This window comes from Telmatherina bonti (assembly GCF_933228915.1).
Source record: "Telmatherina bonti genome assembly, chromosome: 7".
NCBI lineage: Eukaryota > Metazoa > Chordata > Actinopteri > Atheriniformes > Telmatherinidae > Telmatherina > Telmatherina bonti.
Genome location: NC_136625.1, coordinates 13,480,282 through 13,500,002, shown reverse-complemented (window position 1 = coordinate 13,500,002; position 19,721 = coordinate 13,480,282). Strand labels below are relative to the sequence as shown.

Here is a 19,721-nt window from a genome sequence, read left to right as displayed (position 1 = left end):
TGATTTGTGGAGTTTCTGCGCCCCCGTCAGGTTTTCTGCAATATTACCTCATGAAATGGTTTATTCAAGGTTTTTCCTATTGAAGAAAGTAACTTTATTAGAAATGATAAAAGTAATTCATAAATGTATTAATATGAAACTATGGAAATTGACGAAATATATGTTTTATTTTTACTATTTCTTTGTTGTCACAATGCTTCTAGCCAATTATTCTTACACTGTTGGAAAGCATAGTTTTTTGTCGTTTGAAATTGTGCTACAAGAAAATGGCAGAAACAACAGTTTTTTACATGTATGTATGAATTCATCTAGCAAACACAACCTCAATAGGAGGAAATAGTTCTTTCAAATTGTTGAAAGAACAATGCACAGCCACAACAGCTTGACAGCTTCTTCCCATGCTGATCACCAGTTTGGTTATTCACTGCTGTGGGAAGGCATCAGCTGAAAGCCAGCCAGTGTTGTTAAGTTGGTCACTTTGACACTAACAATATGCATAAGGTAATCCCATGAGTATTCAGTGAGGTTGACATCAGAACTGCAAGCAGACAATTCTCTCTTCATCACTTCTAAATAGGAAATCCTTGATAAACTCTGCTATGTGGGGCCAACTGTTGTGACCTTAGAGAGTGGAGTTTGGTCTAAGACTGTAGAGAAATCTCTCTGTACTGGCATTCCTTCCATTTAAAATATCCCTTACTTTTTCAGTTATGGAGATGCTTCCCTACAGCATCTTACTGCACTGACAAAAAGTTATGTTGTTTGTGCATGATTGGAAAAAAAGGACCATCTGTGACTTCATCTAATTTTAACCCTCAAAATCGTGAACCTGATTGTCAGTGCCTGGGTAGTAGAAGCTTAAAACAAGAGTCAATAACATTTACCTTTCCAATGTAACATTAAAAAAAGAAATTAATATGTTTATCAATAGTATTCAATCTACTGGCAAGAAGCATTAATAAATTCATAAATCAACCAAACACACATTTTCTTATTTTCATGCATGGTTTACACTTTTCACTCACAGTCCATAATGATACTGATACTTGTGTATCTATTTTTTCTTTCATTTTCCCAAGTAATTTTGATTTCCGGTCAAAATAATCTTAAAAACAAACACAAAACAAAAAAAAAACAAAAAAAAAAAAAATTACTGTTCAAATAGAATATATTTTTCTAACATATTTTAATGATGGAGGAAAGATGCAGTTTGGTTAGGAAGACATTTCCTCTTTTTACGCTAGGTGGCACTGGGGATGGGTTTATTGTGTATTGTCTGATTATCTGGTGATTGTGTTACAATTTCAGCTCTAATAATCTTTATTTTCATCGTCCGAAGTACATTGTTATTACTGTGCTGATAATAGGCTATATTCACGGCTACTTTAAATCATATATGATGAATGTTTCGATATTAATGCTGTTTTTAAAAAAAAAAAAAAAGAAAAAGATTATTAATTAATTATTTATAGGTTATACAGGTTCATTGTGTACTAGTGTGCAGCTGTAATTTAGTTAAAATGTAATGATAATGAAAATAAAAGATAATGCGCAGTAATGTTTGGGAGGGTTTATGTTATTTTTTTTAAAAAACCGGAAAAGAGGCGGGGACATCTGTAACGTTAGCAACCACGCTGAGAGACAGGAGCTGTTGTCGATACTGTGACGGATTGCTTTCTGAAATACGTTTTCAGATACACTTTAATCCATGCCTGACACTTCAAGAAGAGTTGGATTTATCAGAGAAGCAGTGTGTGTTGTTATCGAGCCGGTAAGAACCGAAGCTGATGTTGTTTTTGGATCCCACTCAGCTGCTGCTGACTCCACTGTGGGAACGTCGGTCATCTTCATGCTAATCAGTTAGCACGCTAATCAGTTAGCACTTTAAAAGGGAGATGGCTATCAGTAAGGGGCCATCACATCGTAACATTAGTTTAAGATTGGGCTATAAACATCCATTGCTTTTTGGGGGAGGCTGTTGTGAATATTAGGAGTTGCTTGCAAAGGCTTAACTAAATAAATGGATGAGTTACCACTATCGTGCTAATGCTAACAGCTTGTGACGCTGTCAATGCCTCGCCTGCTTTTGACAGCTCACTTTGAGGAGAACCGAACAAGGCCGATGCTACACACTTCTGCAATGTCAGATGTTTTTCTCCGAAAACGAGGAGCTACTTGCCTTTTTAAAAAACTGTAGACCTTCCAAAAAGGTAGTTTTTCCTTAAAAATGATACTCCAAACCTAGCTATCACTGACTTCCAGGTAACGCGGATAACGTCATACTTTGAAGTCATAGGTTTGGGTTAACCAGTTTTTGGTAGCCTGCTTGCTACAACTGGTTATTAAGGAGCTTATACTTTAAAAAATAAATTAATTAATTAATTAAAAAAAAAAGAAAAAAAAAAGCTTTCCTTTCATTGATAATGCATCCACAAGAATATTATTAAGATTCATTAAGGAAAACCTGGGCTTTTGGCAGTGATTCTTTTGAGAAAGCCCCACCCAGTAAGGTCTTTTGTATAGGATCTAACTGAGATGGAAACTATATTGACATGCTCACACACCTGAAAATTAATATGAAAATGAAGAAATACTTGGACAACTACAAATACCCTGCAAGAAAAATATAAAGGTGGAGAGAAAATTTCACCTAAATTTCAGTGGAGGTTCTGTATTTGTACCTAATGTTGCTTAATGTTTATTGTCTATAGATTATCACCTGTGCTGTTACATCTATATAAAATGGACTTAGTTTGAGATGCATTTTGTGAAGTTTCTAGTTTCTGAAAGTGCCATCTGCTTTTTGATGAGATATTTCATCACTTGAACATTTACTGAAGTAAAAATATGAAGGAAGTCTTCAGGTAAACAAGTCACAGTCCTTCAGAAATGTGTTCTTGGCTTTTCAGTACTTCTTTTCTCAGACTGTCAAAACTAAAACTTTGGACTGTACTAGATTAATTTTTAACACAATCTCGTAATTCTGTCTCCCACAATTCATTGTTAAAGCATATAAACTTAAAATTAGCTAGTAACTAAGGCTGTCTGTTAACTATAGTGGAGCAGAAATGGAAATGTTTCCTTGCTATGCAGGAATGCAAACGAAAGTAACAATAAATAAGTGCTGCAATACAACCATTTGAAAATGCATTTATTTGCTGGCCTTTAATTTCCTGAAATGTTGTCATGTTGCCTGTTGTCAGTAATGAAAGGACAGTTTGTGATGGAAGTTTGCATCGATATTGCGTCGTCACTGCTGGCTCAATAGTAAAACCACCGGCTAATCAGATTTTCTTAGTGTGTACTACTAGCTGCAAGGTAAGTATTAGCTGCTGTAGGCAGGGACACTGATGTTATTTTACTTGACCTTTTGATCGGATCCTTCCCAAGCTCAGGGCAATTACAGAAGCATAATATTAAGATAATTTGAAATCTACCAGATACTTTCTCTGATCAGCATGTTTGAGTTCATTATTTGTATGAAAAGTACAGCTATCGTCTACATTATGTAAACCAGACTGATAAGACTTGGAGACTGTGTTGACAAAATCAGGAAACAGATATATTGACTTGCACCTTGTGAACATGAAGTTCAAGACTGCAGCTTTGTTGTGTTTTTGCTTATCTCTCAATTGACTTGTTAGGAAACGGGATGTGCTTAAATGTCCTCCTCTTTTTTTTTTTTTTTGTTTAGGTTTTCTGTAATGTTGATGAAAAGCGAGATCATATTAGTAATTACATAAACAGTTTTTTAACAGTGAAAAGAGTGAAGTATGAACAGCTGCTTGGACAATTGGAATACATTAGCAAGCTGATAAATGCTTTGTCATTATTACCATTTATATTATGCAGCAGAGTAGCTGTTTTCATTTTCTTCTGTAAAGCCATTTACTTCCTTTCATTTTGTTTTTGCGAACTGCTCCTTCTTCCTTGAGAACATGTCTTTAAATCATTGACTCAACTGCTGAGATTTAATACTCAAGAGGTGTGTGATTTCTGCACACTTTAAGGTGCTTGTTGGCTTTAATATGCAACAGTTCTTTACACAAAAAACTCTTGACAGATTGACCAGAGTAACCTCTGTCCTCTGTCCACTCCTATTGGCTATATAAGGGGAACAAAACCTTGTACCCTTGTCACAAGGCCTGATATTAAATAGTTGGTTTCTTGTTATCCCACTGTAGATGACATGTCTTGTTGTAAATAAGGCAATGATGTCTGAAAAGTAACACATGGTTTTAAGGGTAAATGCAGAGCTGTGCCAGGAGGATGTTTTTAAAATTTCATACATCTATTTGACAGAATGGAAAGTATCGTAATAGTTTGGGATTATTTGTCTTTGATTTAATTCCCTCATATTACTGATTCTGTTCTGGCTGGCTCAGGATTAATCCATTTGATTCATAGCTGCTTGCACCCATTTATCACACTGCTGGATTTATTCTTTTCCAGTTAACTTCCAGGAATAAAAGTTGAGTGCGAGCATAAATTTATGTTCTTGTCACTACTTTAATTTTTGTAAAAAAAAAAAAAAAATATATATATATACTACTTGTAGTTTCCGAGTAGAAAAATCAACTCCACACATTTGGAACAGTAATCAAAATATGTAAAGTATTTACATAACACAGGCTCATGGTTTCTGCCAAGTCATGCAAATCACACATCTGGGTGTGTCAGCATTCAGACTCTGGATCGGAGTTACTGAAAGCTCCTTCTTGATTCACTGCATAGCAAGTCAGTGTCTGATAATAAAAGGAATGTTTATGTCATGCAGGCAGGGGATAGCTGGGTCAGGTTACGTTTTTGTTGTGTCCAGTATCAAATATCAGGTTAATAAACAAGATTTAGAAGAAAAAAAAAAAATTCCTTCTGTTTTTCCAGGTGTGAACTCAGGAAGTCGCCTGACTTAAAAATGCAAGTCTTATGCTGAATATTATTATTCTTTTTCTTTGTCCCGTCTTCAGAGCAGTCGGTGAGCGATGCCGCCAGCATCCAGCTGTGACTGCCCCCACCTGGACTGTGTGGGGGAGATCACCAAGGAGGAACTTATCCAGAAGTCCCATGTGAGAAACCCCTCTCCCACTCTTCTTACTCTTCTATTTACCCTTTTTTAATAAGTTATTGAATATGCTGTAACTTCATAAAGTCTGAATCTTAACCTCAGCATACTCATATATTTCTAGGGCCAGTGCCAAGACTGTAAAGTCAGAGGACCAAACCTGTGGGCGTGTTTGGAGGTAACACTATTCTTGCCAGGAAAAAAAAAATGTTGATCTGACTGTGTGAAATACTACCTCATAACACTTTGTCTTTGTTTTTTTTTTTAACACCCTGCTGCCTGCATCCTCTGCTTGCTTTCATGATTTTTTGTCTAGAACGGCTGTGCATATGTTGGCTGTGGAGAATCTCACACCGATCACAGCACTGTCCACTCGCAGGTGAGAGATCTCAGAACCTTCTAAATGCCTTTCAGCTATGGAGTTTTGATGATGTAGGGGAAAGAGAGAGATGAAGGGATGCAGCTTAAAAGGAGGAAGCCTTGACTTGTGATGCTAAATTGGAAATGGATGTAACCGAAAGAGGGAGGTATCAAGTAGAGTAGCAGAGGAGGCACAGATGGCAGTTCGGGACGGGAATACCACATCACTGTCCCAGGAGTCGGTACTTAGACTAAAAACTGCCTCAAGTACTGCTTTTATATTTAACGTTTTTTTTTCTCTCTGCGTGATCACAGTGCCTGCACGTGCATCTTTTAGCTTTTTGATGTGCACGAGCTGTTAAAAACCACCAAGCTCCCTCTCTGTGCCTCCACATTGAGTTCAGTTTCAGCAGTGGATCATCCATTATTAATTGCCATTCCTCAGGGAAGTGGGGGAGATTCAGTAGTGCTGTCAGCTCCATGGTTACAGTGTCTACTCCTCCTAGATACTCTGCAGTTCACTCAGCCCATGCTGTCGTGGTTGTTGACTAAGGGTTTTCCCTTAGCACTGTAGTGCCAATTGAGGTTAAGAGCATGGACAGATAAAAAAAAAAAACCTAAGTTCATTTACTGTGCATAGTTGTACCTACAGCAAAGCAAATCCAAACTTCTGCTCTGTGAAGTGCTAACATCTTGATAAGTGGTGCTCTGTGTTTAGATGGAAGATGATTTTATTGCACAGTATCTTTAAATCTTATAAAATTAGAGACCATGCTTAAGTAGCGCTGTGGAAACCCATAGGGACGGAGACATGTGTATTTCATTCTCTTCACCATACAAGGAGCAGCTGGATTTGGTGCTCTGTGGTCTGTAGGAATGAGGGCCTGCGAATCAAACTGTTCAGGGATTAAATACGATTTGCAATTTCTGAAATTGGAGGTTAAAAATAAATGACTGCTAAAAGAGCTGATCTGACCTGTTGAAACTCAAATTCTGGTTTTAAAAGTGTAGAAGTCCTTCTGTATTTTGCAGATAAGGGATTTAAATTTGCTTTTGAGCTGCCAGTCAGTGAGTTTTGCTTTGTTAATTTCTGCAAATTTATTGAAAGGACCACCGTGGGAAAGGACCACTGTGGGAAGCATGGTGACTGCTTGTGTTTGTTATTTCTCATTGATGCGAGTCCCGAAGGATGAAGGCTAGAGAGGACGAGAGGATCTAATAGCTTAGTTTGTTCATTTGTTTTCTACAGTTTCACTGACAAAACTTGACCTAACCTGCCTCTTGAAAAGACTTCATACCGCTGCAGTGATTCAACAGAGAGCAGCGCTGCATCGACTTAACGTCTGCGTTTGTTGTAGATTAAATGTTTGCGAACATGACAAAAGTTGTTGAGATCATCAGATTTTACTACACTCTTCCCTTTTCTGTTATTGTTGATGGTGGTGGAGGGGTGTGTGAGGCATGCAACATGTGATGTGGGTTCGTAAATATACATCTTGTTGATGGAGCTTTTATTTTCCTTTTTTAAAAGAAAATGTAATGCTCTGTTTGGTATTTTTGGGGGGCTATGCTGTGTCACATCTGCCATAGCAGCCATGTCTTGCTGTGTGAAGGCAGATGCAAGCCTGATGAATAATACAGAGTCTGCTGGTCGGGTGCAGAGTTTCTGTAGCAGCACCCATCTTCCTCCACCTGTAACTTGAGCAGGCTGAGATAAATGGCTCTGCCTGAATTTGATTCAGCGTTCTGTGTTAGCAGGTCGATTTCACATCTCATAACGGTGGAATTTTACTAGTCAGTCAATCAACTACTTTTTTATTTTAAAAACTGAATCTGAAAATGTATACTTTTAACATTTTTGATTGTTTCATTTGAATGGAAACGTGGTTTAGATAGATCAATACTACCAAGGATGATGAATTCTACATTGCGGTTTCATTATAATGAATTGTATTTCTATGGTAATTTTGATTTAACGTCTTATTCATTCGCTCCTCATCCATACCTGATGATTGGCAGCAACATGTGTAGCCACGGCTACCCTGTGGCAGTCTGACGGAAATGTGGCAGCCAATCCACATCCACGCTCTCTCCGACCATCACCAACCATTCATACACATTCAAATACCATGATGCTGAAACTGTAGGCTGTGAGAGTGAAGTGTTTTGCCTGAGGACACAAGGGCAGATTGGCTGGGGGAAGTGGGAGTATCTCAGGTGGTAAAATGCCAGCCGAGCTCATAGACTGCCCTGTGTATAAGCAGTAAACTTCTGCTTATGAAAATAATTTTACATGTTCCAACTTCTTTGTGTTCAGGAAACGAGGCACAACCTCACTGTGAATTTGACCACGCTTCGAGTGTGGTGCTATGCCTGCGGCAAAGAGGTTTTCCTGGAGCGTAAACTCTGCCCCCATTTGCCCCATACCAACGTCAAACCCCTCCCCTTAACGCAGAACGCTGGTCGGGTAGGAGCCATATTTGCCTTTTATATGATTATATATTAGATTACATCATAAATTCGATCACATCTACGCTTGTTTTCATTGAGAAGCAGGTTTGATGATAATTGCAGAAAAGTTTGGTTTTATACTGTTAGCTTTATTTATTGCATCATCACATGACCAACGTAAATGACCATAAAAAAAATTCCTCCAATTCCCCTTGATACTGTAACAATGGTTATTCATTTACTCAGTAAGATTTATTTGTGCTGTTGCTGCAGGACAACAACAGGCCCCCTGGGAGCCCAACTTCTCTGAGAGTGCCCTCTAATGGAGCCTGTGACGATCTAGACATGGAGACAGAAGAGGAGGACGACTTGCGTGCCAGAGGTGAGCTTTGGCAGCTCATGTCATCAGCTTGTTGCTACATGAGTAACTTCATAGTTTAGTTATACATAAAAATATATCTGGCATTAACATAATATTGATAGTAGTTTGTGTCTGTAGTGTCAGTTGTTTAATTATAGCTCTGTCAGCTTTTAATCCAAGTATGGCTAAATTTGAAATGAATACCTGGAACAGAGGAGAGTAAGGAGCAGCAACTAACTTCAAAGCAAAGGTTATGATTGGAATTGGAAAAGAGTAAATTCAGCTTGTAAAAGTTCAGACAAACCAAGCAGGCTTCAAAGAACTGGAGCTGATGAAAAAACAGCTGGCGTGTTGCCTCACCCTCCCTCAAATTTCTTGATAGTTTTATCAGAGCAACCATCTAAAATCCTATTCTAAGAAGGAATAAAATAAATTTCCTCCCTTTGATTTTCCTCTGCTCCAGCTAATTGTCATCTTCTGATGTCCTAATCCTTTGCATCAGTGACCTCTCTGGTGTTTAAAGGCTGCAGATTCAGTGTTTTATCCTCATCTAGTTCTTTTCTTCTCAATATCAGGATCCCTAATTGTGACTGTTTGCAGCAGTATAGTCTTGGATTGTCTGATGCTACTGGTGCAAACAATGTTCCCACTCAGTGATGTGGGACGCACACGAGCTCCACCTAGCAGCATATGCCATGTTAAACCTCATGTGGTGCTGCTCAGATGGGCACCAGTCACTGCAACGATTATTTTTCTTTAATTTAGATAAAATGATCAGAGCGGAGAAATATAATCAGCAGAATAGGCTGTTCATGCAAGATGCAATGCTTTTAAAATGTGAAATTTCCCGCCTCCCATAGATGCAAGGGTGGGAAAGAATATAATATGAAGTGAAAGGGGCAAGTTCATGCTGAGATGAAGAAAGATGCTCCTAATAGTGATAGACATTTGTATCTCTGGGTATATTACAAGCAGGACTTGCTCATAGCTCTTCTGGCATGCATTTCATTGTGCTAGTTTCTAAAAATGTGAACGAACAAAGGCCAAGAAGCAGGGTTTGAGTGAGTCAACCGAAGGTTTATTTTTACTGCTAAAACATCATGGCAAATGTGGCTCCAAATCTTGGAAACTGGAAGTAGCAATAAGACCAAGAGTAATAAGAGGAGTCGTAAATATAAGCTTCGTACTGATTACAGCAACCAAAGCAGGGGACCTGAAATACAACTGGTTGCCACTGTCCTCGCTCTTGGTGTGAATTATTAATCCCTGAAATGGGATTGTGTTGTAAACATGTAGACACTTTCTACCTGCCATAAAAATGAACTAGTATTTGATGAGCGGTTTGCTTTAACTCGCTCCGTCTCTTTCAGGTCTGACAGGGCTGAAGAATATAGGCAACACCTGTTACATGAACGCTGCCCTTCAGGCCCTATCCAACTGGTGAGACCTTTATTTCCCCCTCCCAGTGTTTAACCCATGTATGTCTACCCCACATCAACCTCTCTGCCTTTCTCTATGCTTCCTGATGTATTTCTTCTAGTTACTCCTTTCTTGTTGCTCACCCTTTTGCCACACTTTTTTTTTTCCTCCGGTAGCCATTTGCAGCTTTATTCTCTGCCCTCTTAAAGACTGTGAGAAATGACCATGGCTGTGTTCATTTGGGAGAGTGATGGCTAAGTGAGAATTGGTGCAGTGCACCATTTGATACGCCAGAAATGGCCTTTTGTAGCTCCCTGTAGACTCTTCTGTTACAAATCAACACCAACTTGCACCTCATTTCCTCTTCTTTTCACATCCCCGCTATCCCCTTTAACAGTTTCTCTCCCAGTCTGCCAGTTCTAAAAAATCACTTTATTGAAGTGTCAGTCCATCTGTTTAAATTAGAGCTTTGCAGTAAAGTACAAAGCTTCCTTGTTTACCCTGTGCATTTTTCTCTACCTACTTTTCCCTTGTCTAAGTTCATCTTCTCATGGGTTTACGATTTTTAAAATAAGCAAGATGATGCAGACTCTGGTATAATTCAAAATAGTTAAAGATGTGGGTCAAAATTTGCAATCTAAATCATGTTCCAAATATAGGAGGATCTGAGTCACACAGCTGCAAGAGGAGGGACCCTTTCTGAAACTTTCCTTTGATCTGTTTGTGTGAGAGCTGCTCCTCTTGGTTACTGCCGGGTCATTATTCAGTGCAAAGGACTTCTCTCTTGCCAGAGGAAGGGAACACTCCATGTCTCATTCATTCTCTGCGTCGTCCCTTTCTTGCAAGTTCCTGTCCAATCTGTAGCTGTCAAGTAAAATCCCCTCAGCTGTTTCTCTTTCCAGTCACTCTGATGTCCTTCAGCTGTGTGAGGAATCTTCTTGCTTGAGAAAGTATATCTCCAAATTTGTGATACCACTCTGCAAGTTAAAAAAAAAAAATCAGTCCAATGAATAAAACAAATGCAAATTTGAGAAAAAAATGCAGACTTAAACATCTGCTTGTCTCCTGTAATCTTTTTTATTTATTTTTTTTTTTTTAAGTTTGAAAAATGGTCAGATATCAAGTATAAAACAAAGTTATGAATTTGAAATGTTTTTGGTAATAATATTTTGACAGTATATGCTTTTTTTTTTTTTTTTTTTAAAGAAGAAAGTATTGAATTAAAGGTTTGTTTTTCCCTTGTACCCATCCCTTCTTCTTACTGCAGCCCACCCTTGACACAGTTTTTTCTCGAATGTGGCGGTCTGGTGAGAACGGACAAAAAGCCTGCCCTCTGCAAAAGCTACCAGAAGCTGGTTTCAGACTTGTGGCATAAGAACAGGTTGGTGTTTGTCATACTAGTTCTCTTTAAATATGTACATATTAACACATTTGCCTGCAAGCCGCATTTTATGAGTTCAGATTTTTATGAGTTCATCTTTAGTTCTCTCAGTCAGACTGATAGTTGTCTGCCAGAACACCATTTCTTCCTCCTTCTGTAACATAAAGTGTGACTACGCCTGCAGACCTTTAAATCAGACTGTGTTTTCTCTTTCGACAGACCGTCTTATGTGGTCCCGACCAACTTGTTCCAAGGGATTAAAGCCATAAATCCCATGTTCAAAGGGTACTCCCAGCAGGTGAGTCATCCAGTGGAGGAAATTGATGTATATGTGAGTTGTTGGGAACAGTCATCTCATTTGGAGGCATATTCAGCTCTATAATGTAAATGTTGCTGTAAATTGATCAGCTGCTGCAACTTAAGATTTTTTTTCCTTTTTGTTATGGTCTTTTACAGTCTGGAATGAACAAGCATAGAGTGATAAATGAATGGAAAATACTTTTGTCTTTTAATTGAAAGAATTATTTTAAGCATTGAGAAATTATTGTTGTTATTCTAACATTACATTGATTTGAGCTTAAATCTTTCTCATCAGAGAAAGTTTCATCCAGTAATAAACAGATATAGATACATTTATACACACATAACTCCTTGCATCAGGCCTTACATGCTTGATTTGATTCTGTGTGGTGTTTGAAAGCAAAACTAATCCATTGCAAACATGAGGCGTTTTAAGAGTTGTTAAACTGAAGTACTTCTTGTCTTTAGCCAGCGCCCTGCAAAGTAAGGGTTTTATAAACCCAAAGAGTGAAACGATAACTGTGCCTCTTCCTCTACGCTCCCAGTGTTTGTTTAGAAGAGTTAGCTGAGGAATATTCATTTGTCACGCCATGCTGGGCTGCACAGCCCTGGATTTAGAATTGCAGTGAATAAAGTTAACATGCCAGCTCTTGGGAAAGGAGAGTTAATTTGGCTTGAAGACGGAGATTGGATTTCTGAGGTTCGTTAAGTTTAATTACACATTCATGAAAGTTTGATTTCGGATTTTGTAATCCAGAATTGGGATGAGCAAGGAGGTGAAATTGTGGTTGTCTGTAATGTGGGAGATTAGCTGAGGGAAACTTTCACTCTTGATTTATATTTTAGAACAAGTATTACTCAAGTTATTTTTCATGCTTAATCCAGTAACAGGGACTGAACTATTTGCTACCCAGACAACAGTGATGAAAAAGAATTACCAATCTCTGTCAGCAAGAAATAATTTGTTGTTTTACCCCACTGCACCTGCAGGACTCCCAGGAGTTTCTGCGCTGTTTGATGGATCAGCTTCATGAGGAGCTCAAAGAATCGGTGCCTGAGCTCTATGACCAGTCCAACGGCATCGCAATGGACAATGGCCCCGAGGAGGATAGTCACAGCCAGTCAGATAATGATTTCCAGTCATGTGAGTCGTGTGGCAGCAGCGAGAGGGCCGAGAATGAAGTGCAGGGTGGGAATGTTCTCATGGAAGACACGAACGAGGCAGAGATGCTGGTTCCTGAGCATGATGACATCCAGGCCAACAGGGAGTGGCAGAAGGAGAAGAACATGATCAATGATTTTTATCGCTCTGGGGTTAACGGTGTAATGGGTGGAAGCGCTGGGGGAGACATTGACAAAGATGTCGACACCACCACTGAGGCCACGCCCATTATTAGCAGCCAGGGAGCCATCAAGGTTCAAGGCAGGGCATCAGGTAAGAATCTAGAAATCTGACTCACTAACACTCCTGTTTCCTGACTTTTTGACATTTATTATTCCGTTTCTGTGCTAAAAACCGTTTTTTTGCCACCAGATTGCTTTCCAGATATCCAAATTTCCAACACTACGAGACCACAAAGTCCAGTCCCTATGGAAGGGCATATTCCCAAACTGTCCAGCAGCCCTCCCAAAGCTGCCTCTGGTTGGCCCAGCCTGAATCCCGCTCACAAGAAAGGTACATAGCTTCTGTTGGCAGGAATTCAATGGCAAACCGAGCCCCAATATGATATGCAGACATTTCTAAATAGAAACCTGGACAGTAACAATATCCCCCCCGTCTGTCCTTGCTGACTCGTTTGTTAGACATACTTAACTGTAAATCAGTATTCTCACATTTCCGACTCTCTGCCATCCAACAGCAGTTACCACATTCACCCCACCAAAGAACAAGCGTCAGAAGAAATACCGCAGTGTCATTTCAGACGTCTTTGATGGGACCATTGTCAGCTCAGTCCAGTGCCTCACCTGCGATCGGGTTAGTGTGACTGTGTGGTTGTTCTTTTTTTACTGCCATGTCTTACACCTCTGTGTGTCCTCACTGGCCTTGAGAATCAGTGTGGAATAGCAAAGGAGAAATAAATAGAGGGACACTGTATTAAAAAAAAAAAAAAAAAAAAAGCAGATTTCACACAGCTCTGATGTTTTTATAGACTTTATTAATTATGATAAGATTTTGATTATAATGATAATATTCTGCTAGGTTTCATTTGGGGAAACAACAGTGTGAAGATATAATAAACTATAACCATAACTAAAACATGACTGTAAATGTCAGGTGTCTGTGACCCTGGAGAACTTCCAGGATATATCATTACCCATTCCCGGAAAGGAAGACTTGGCCAAGCTCCACTCATCCACCCACCAGACGTCCCTGGTAAAAGCTGGCTCCTGCGGGGAAGCTTATGCACCTCAAGGCTGGATAGCATTTGTCATGGAATACATCAAGAGGTGTGTGTAAAACATGCACTCTATTTATCTAAATCACACACTGAACACTGGTTGTGTTTTTAATTTTTCAATTTTTCTGTAAAATAAATGTGTTTGTTTGCTTTCCTAGCTGGTTTTGGGGTCCGGTGGTTACGCTACAGGACTGCCTGGCAGCTTTCTTTGCTAGGGATGAACTAAAGGGTAAGCAAATCGGTGGAAAGGGATCTGTTTCCAACACAAACATCAAGATTGGTATCTCAGTAACTGTGTGTTCATTGTTTCTTAGGAGACAATATGTACAGCTGTGAAAAATGCAAGAAGTGAGTCATTTAGATGGGTTTTTCTTAAAAAAAACAAACAAACAAGATAATTTATTTCACAGTTATAATGGAAAACAGTGACACGACTTGTAATGATTTGCACTTTGTCTTTTTTTTCTTTCTCTGCTTTTAGATTACGAAATGGGGTCAAATTTTGTAAAATGCAGAATTTGCCAGAGGTACACTCAGTCCTAGCTACTTATACCACGAAGAAACCTGCATCTGTATCCATTCTGTCACAGGGGATTTTTCTCTAAAATGACTGAATTGTATTTCCTTCTGCTCCAGATCCTGTGTATTCACTTGAAGCGCTTCAGACATGAACTGATGTTCTCCACCAAGATAAGCACCCATGTGTCTTTCCCACTCGAGGGCTTGGATCTGCAGCCTTTTCTGGCCAAAGACAGCTCCGCCCAGACCACCAACTATGACCTGCTGTCAGTCATCTGTCACCACGGCACTGCCAGCAGTGAGTGGGAACAGTTACTCCTCTTTCTGCACTGGGGCAGCTGCCATTAGTTGGCACATATGAACATCCTGCATTCATTAGCCTGCACATAAAATTCACACGTACTTGTTAGATTTTTGCGAACGCCGCTCTCACACATCCCTCTCTGTCTGATCCCAGGTGGCCATTACATAGCGTACTGCAGGAATGATATGAATAATCTATGGTATGAATTTGATGACCAAAGTGTGACCGAGGTGTCTGAATCCTGCGTCCAGAACGCCGAAGCTTACGTACTCTTCTATAAGTAAGTGGACTCATCAGACATTTTTTACTTTTGCAAATGCAAAGTCATTTGTCACCGCGAGGTTTTTACAACTCAGACTGCTACTTTGGTATTCTCAATTTTGATTAATGCGTTGCATTTCTGTTGCAGAAAGAGCAATGAGGACGCAGTGAAGGAGCGTAGGAGGGTGTCGGGCTTATTCAACATGATGGAGCCCAGCCTTCTGCAGTTCTACATCTCCCGCCAGTGGCTTAACAAGTTCAAGACCTTTGCTGAGCCGGGGCCCATTTCCAATGATGACTTTTTGTGTGTACATGGAGGTGTGTACGTATTACCGTGCCATTACATTACTGAAACCACTCCAGGGTCAAACTGCCCTTTTACTTTTTCTATGTTTTGTAGCCAAATACTGCATTTTGTCAAAAACAGTGACGTGCCATCTTTCATCACAGTCTTTGCTTTTATTGTTGGTGTGGATTTTAGATGTTCATACATATAAATATTACTTTACAGTACAACTTAAAAGGGGAGGATTTACCTTGCTTTGTGCAGATGATCCCTCTTTTTTCACTGCAACTCAATTCTGTCTGGCACTGGAAATTACATTAAATTAAATGAAGCAGGAAACAAACGCAAAAAAACTGATAAAATAAAAAAAATTACTGAGGTTGTCTTTTATAGTGTTTCCTCCTTTCATCAACTCATAAGCAGATTAACCAGCTTGTCTGGTACATAAGCAGAACAGCAGAGCAATGAAACCAAGGTTACTTTGGTTCAGAATACTCTGTTTTATGATACAAGCAAGTATAAAAGAGCAGCTTGTCATTTTCCTCTTAGTGTGCTGTCAGAAATGTGACACAATGTGGAAGCATGTGTACCCTGTCTCTTCTGCGGTAGCAACTCTTTTTTTCTGGCGTCACTATTTCTCATGAAATCTGGGTCTTAATTTTGCTTTCCTAGTAAATCAATAAGAAATACAGAATGAAATATTTAAGATGTGTTGTGTATATTTTATGTCTAGGGACACCGTGTAGGTCTCACTTCTCAAGACGAACCAGTTTTATTTTACAAAGACGTTTATAATGTTGCAATTTTTGTCTCCGTCAGCTCAAGCACCACAGTGCTTTGAAAGAGATAATTAGTGTATAGTTAACAGATATTTATTTGTCATTGTCAGAGGAGCTTGAGAGGGAAATGTTAAAATTTGTTATGAAAATAGAAGAAATTTGTCTATTTGGCTTTAAAGCCCTCCCAGGTTACTCCAGCTGTTTTAAAGTGGATTTTAACAGATGAGAGGTACTAAAAAGTTCCAGAGGGGACTGAAAATTGTTAAAACATCTATTATTTATGTTTAAAAAAAACATGAGATCATACACAGTGGATTTCATTTGAACCTGTCTGTTGTTTTTTTAATCCTTTGAAAAGCTCCATTCAGAACCAAAAAAATAATTAAATAGTAGGATTTTACTGGCTGAGTACTACTAACCATGACAAAAAAAACAAAAACTGGGATGGAATGAGTTATGGGTCTGTTGAATAATTTTGTTTGGTCAGTTAAGACACCTCAATGACTAAAAGTATCAATATTTGACAAGCAAAACCAGTTTTTCTGGAGCAGACTTTTCTAGTTCTTTTTATTTCTAAGAGCCTGTAACTTATCCACTGAAGACACGCACACACAGCCAATTTCTTTTGAAATATTTTTGATGTGTTTCATCAGGTGTGCCTCCCAACAAAGCCGCATTTATTGATGATCTGGTGGTGATGCTGCCACAGAACGTGTGGGATCACCTTTACAGCAGGTACGCACAACTATGAGATGGCATCCGAACATTTTCAGATCTTTTAGCAACATCGTGATTTTCTTTATCAACTGTATTTATTTATTTATTTTCTGTTCTATTGCCCTCAGATATGGAGGGGGCCCAGCTGTTAACCACCTGTATGTCTGCCACACGTGTCAGATTGAAATAGAGAAACTGGAAAAACGGCGAAGGTCTGAGCTGGACATGTTTGTCAGGGTGAGCGTTCCTCTCCATCCGTTTACTCACAGAGCTGTAATGGTGACTGACCATGCAACACAAAAGACACATCTTCCATCAGACACAGTAAAAACTGATGCGAGGGATAATGTATTGTGTGCCTCTGTGCAGCCAAGTCTAATGGGTGTTTATAAACCTATTCTCCAGTCTGTTTAACTAGTTGATAGGCTGCATGTGTTGGAGCTCTTCGCCCCGGCAGTAGATGAGAAGAGTGAAACAGATAAAAGCCTTATCATGAATGCATTGAGACAGATGCAGCTGTTAATGCCTGCTTGGTGTTCCCACTCATACAATTGCTGCTGAGACAAGAGATAAGTGGTGTGTGTGTGTGTGTGTGTGTGTGTGTGTGTGTGTGTGTGTGTGTGTGTGTGTGTGTGTGTGTGTGTGTGTGTGTGTGTGTGTGTGTGTGTAAAAGAATAAGGCTTCAGTAAGCTAACACGGAGACAGAGAGAAATGGCACTGTGTTATTTCCGAGAAAGTTGAAATTGGTGCAGTGGTGTGTTAAGACTGTCTTCTAATTGGAATAACTACCAGAGAAAATTGATTGGGTTTTCCATCTTTTCTTCTTTCAATCCTTTCATCCTCGCTTGTTTTTCTTTTTCCCCCACCCATCTACCCCTCCTCTTCCTCCTCCCCATCCCTTTAAGTCCATTTTCCTCCCTCTTGTCTCTACCGCTCACTCCTCCCCCACTTCCTCCCTGCTTTTCCTCCCTCTGTAGCTGAACAAGGCGTTCCAGGAGGAGGAGACTCCGGTGGTCATATACTGCATCAGCATGCAGTGGTTTCGTGAGTGGGAGGGCTTTGTCAAAGGAAAAGACAATGGTAATTGGACTGAAGTGTCCCCCCCCCTCCTCCTCCTCACCCCGTCGCTTTATTTAAATGTCTGGTTAAAAGGTTAAATGTCTCCCATGTGACACCTGATATGTGCTGATGATTTAATTTAATGTGGGAAAAAACTGTTTGTGCAATTTGATGAAGATTTTGCTTCTAAAAAATGGCTTGAATATAAATTCTTTGGGATATGTAAAAAAAACTAAATGTCAGAAACATTGTTATTCAGGAGGAAATCCAAAGGCTGAATCTGATCAGGGAAAGGGACTGTGGATTCCCTTTTTCTTTTTCTCTTGATTTATCTTCAAAGGATTAGCTCTAGTCTCCAGAGTCGGGGTTCTCTCCTGCTACTGCAAAACGAAGCATCAAAATAGATTTTTTTTTTCTTTGTTTCTTGCTTTGTATTGTCATATCTATTTATAACAACTTGTTTTTGGCATGTCTGCAAATGCCTTTCTTTTGTTTAATGCTGACTTCCACTCCTTTAATATTTTTCATCTGTTGTAAATTGGATGTAGAAATTGCTTTTCATAGTCTGACAGAAACATTTGACATTTTAACGTCATTGCTCTTTCAGTCAGTTAGGATTTGGATAATATATCTGAAAAGCTTGAACATCACTTCTATGTGTAATTGCTTCCTTGTATCTTTTTTATATTTTAGATCCACCTGGACCCATTGACAATTCCAAGATAACAGTAAACAAGAATGCCCATTTCATTCTTAAACAAGGTACATAAGTTTCTTTTTTTTTTGCAGTCTTTTCAAAGTTGTTGTTTTTGCGAACATCTTACATATTTGTAGCTTATACTTGCATCGATCCTGCAGGGGCGGACTCGGGGCAGATCTCTGAAGAGACATGGAACTTCCTCCACTCTATCTACGGTGGCGGTCCGCTGTTAACAGTGCGGCCAAACATCAGCCATCAGGAATCTGAGACGTCACAGTCAGAGGAGAAGATTGAGGTGGAGACGCGCTCAGTTTAATTAAAGCAGTTGACAGTAAAAACAAAGAAAAAAGAAACAAAAGAAATGTAAAAGAAGCCTTTTTTTTAAAAATTATTTTGCACTTGACTTTGTTTCAAAAAGCATTCAAGCAAAGGACCTCATCTTTCCTGCTATGTGACAGCCTTTGACAGAGGGATTTAACAGGTCTGGAAAGGATTGTTGTGTTGTACAAATCTGTATAAAGAGCTCTTAGATTTCTATTAGCACTGTTAGAAATCATGTGACAGGTTTTGTTTTCTTCAGAAATGAGCATTTAAATTGTGTGCAGCTAAAAAAAAATTCCTCTGATTGCCATTTTTTTTTTCTCTCGACCAAATGAGCACATATATTGTATGTTCATGTGTTGCTGATGCTGATAAATCTCAATACATCTTGCTGTAGATATGTCACACAATTTCCCGTTGTAAAAGAATATTTTCCACTGTATGGGAAGGAGAGCAAGTGGGACACTTTGAGTGATGAATATCAAAAGGTTATGAAGGGACTATTTTCTGCCTAGTCTCAGGAATGACTTGGTTTTTTTTTTGTTTTGTTTTTTTTTGCACTGTTCCGTATGAAGTATAAATTGGCATCACCTAAGCAGGATGTCTGATTTGTATTTGAATGTATCAGTCCTGATAGTATGTTGGTCAAGATTCAGCACTTGAGTGATTTATTATGATGTCAATAGATTTTTTTTTTGTAGAAAATATGTGGCAGGCAGACTGTAATGAATGCATGCTTAACACTCAAGCACAATTTTAACATCACATGTAATTGCATGTAAATGCAAAGCTGCTCATAAAATGTGCACGCAATCCGGATCTATCTTCGCTAAGTTGTACAGCAGTAGAAAGCATATTGTAGTACGTAATGAGCATCATCAGCAATCTATTTTTGTGTATCGGCATGGTGTAGCTTAATGTGGCTGGCTGTTGGGTCAACTGAATGCTTTACTCCAAACTTATGCATTTAAGTGAGATCTACCCTGATTTTCGCTGGCTGACTCTATTAAAACTTAATGAAAACATGTTGAATACTGTGCCC

The 19,721-nt window shown here is 39.1% G+C and overlaps 1 protein-coding gene across 2 annotated transcripts; it reads left to right on the top strand.

Moving 5' to 3' along the window:
* The first annotated feature begins 1,629 nt into the window (after positions 1-1,629).
* Positions 1,630-19,334, top strand: usp33 (ubiquitin specific peptidase 33). Of its 2 annotated transcripts, XM_079244422.1 has the most exons (24): positions 1,630-1,771; positions 4,968-5,066; positions 5,187-5,240; positions 5,379-5,441; positions 7,740-7,889; positions 8,147-8,255; positions 9,605-9,674; positions 10,921-11,034; positions 11,254-11,332; positions 12,325-12,769; positions 12,869-13,009; positions 13,194-13,309; positions 13,610-13,782; positions 13,892-13,962; positions 14,048-14,081; positions 14,215-14,260; positions 14,370-14,550; positions 14,710-14,836; positions 14,966-15,135; positions 16,536-16,617; positions 16,728-16,836; positions 17,577-17,679; positions 18,352-18,420; positions 18,517-19,334. In XM_079244422.1, the coding sequence occupies exons 2-24, from the start codon at positions 4,983-4,985 to the stop codon at positions 18,672-18,674; spliced, it is 2,748 nt and encodes a 915-aa protein (XP_079100548.1). In that variant the 5' UTR covers positions 1,630-1,771; positions 4,968-4,982; the 3' UTR covers positions 18,675-19,334. The 2 variants fall into 2 exon arrangements, with proteins under 2 accessions (XP_079100548.1, XP_079100549.1); XM_079244423.1 differs by lacking the exon at positions 5,379-5,441.
* The last annotated feature ends 387 nt before the right edge of the window (positions 19,335-19,721 follow it).

Excerpts from the sequence above, each read along its gene's own strand:
- usp33 (XM_079244422.1), top strand. The coding sequence starts at position 4,983 with ATGCCGCCAGCATCCAGCTGTGACTGCCCCCACCTGGACTGTGTGGGG. Across the intron at positions 7,890-8,146 it reads TAACGCAGAACGCTGGTCGG|GACAACAACAGGCCCCCTGG; the intron begins GTAGGAGCCATA and ends CTGTTGCTGCAG. Across the intron at positions 14,082-14,214 it reads AGCTGTGAAAAATGCAAGAA|ATTACGAAATGGGGTCAAAT; the intron begins GTGAGTCATTTA and ends CTCTGCTTTTAG.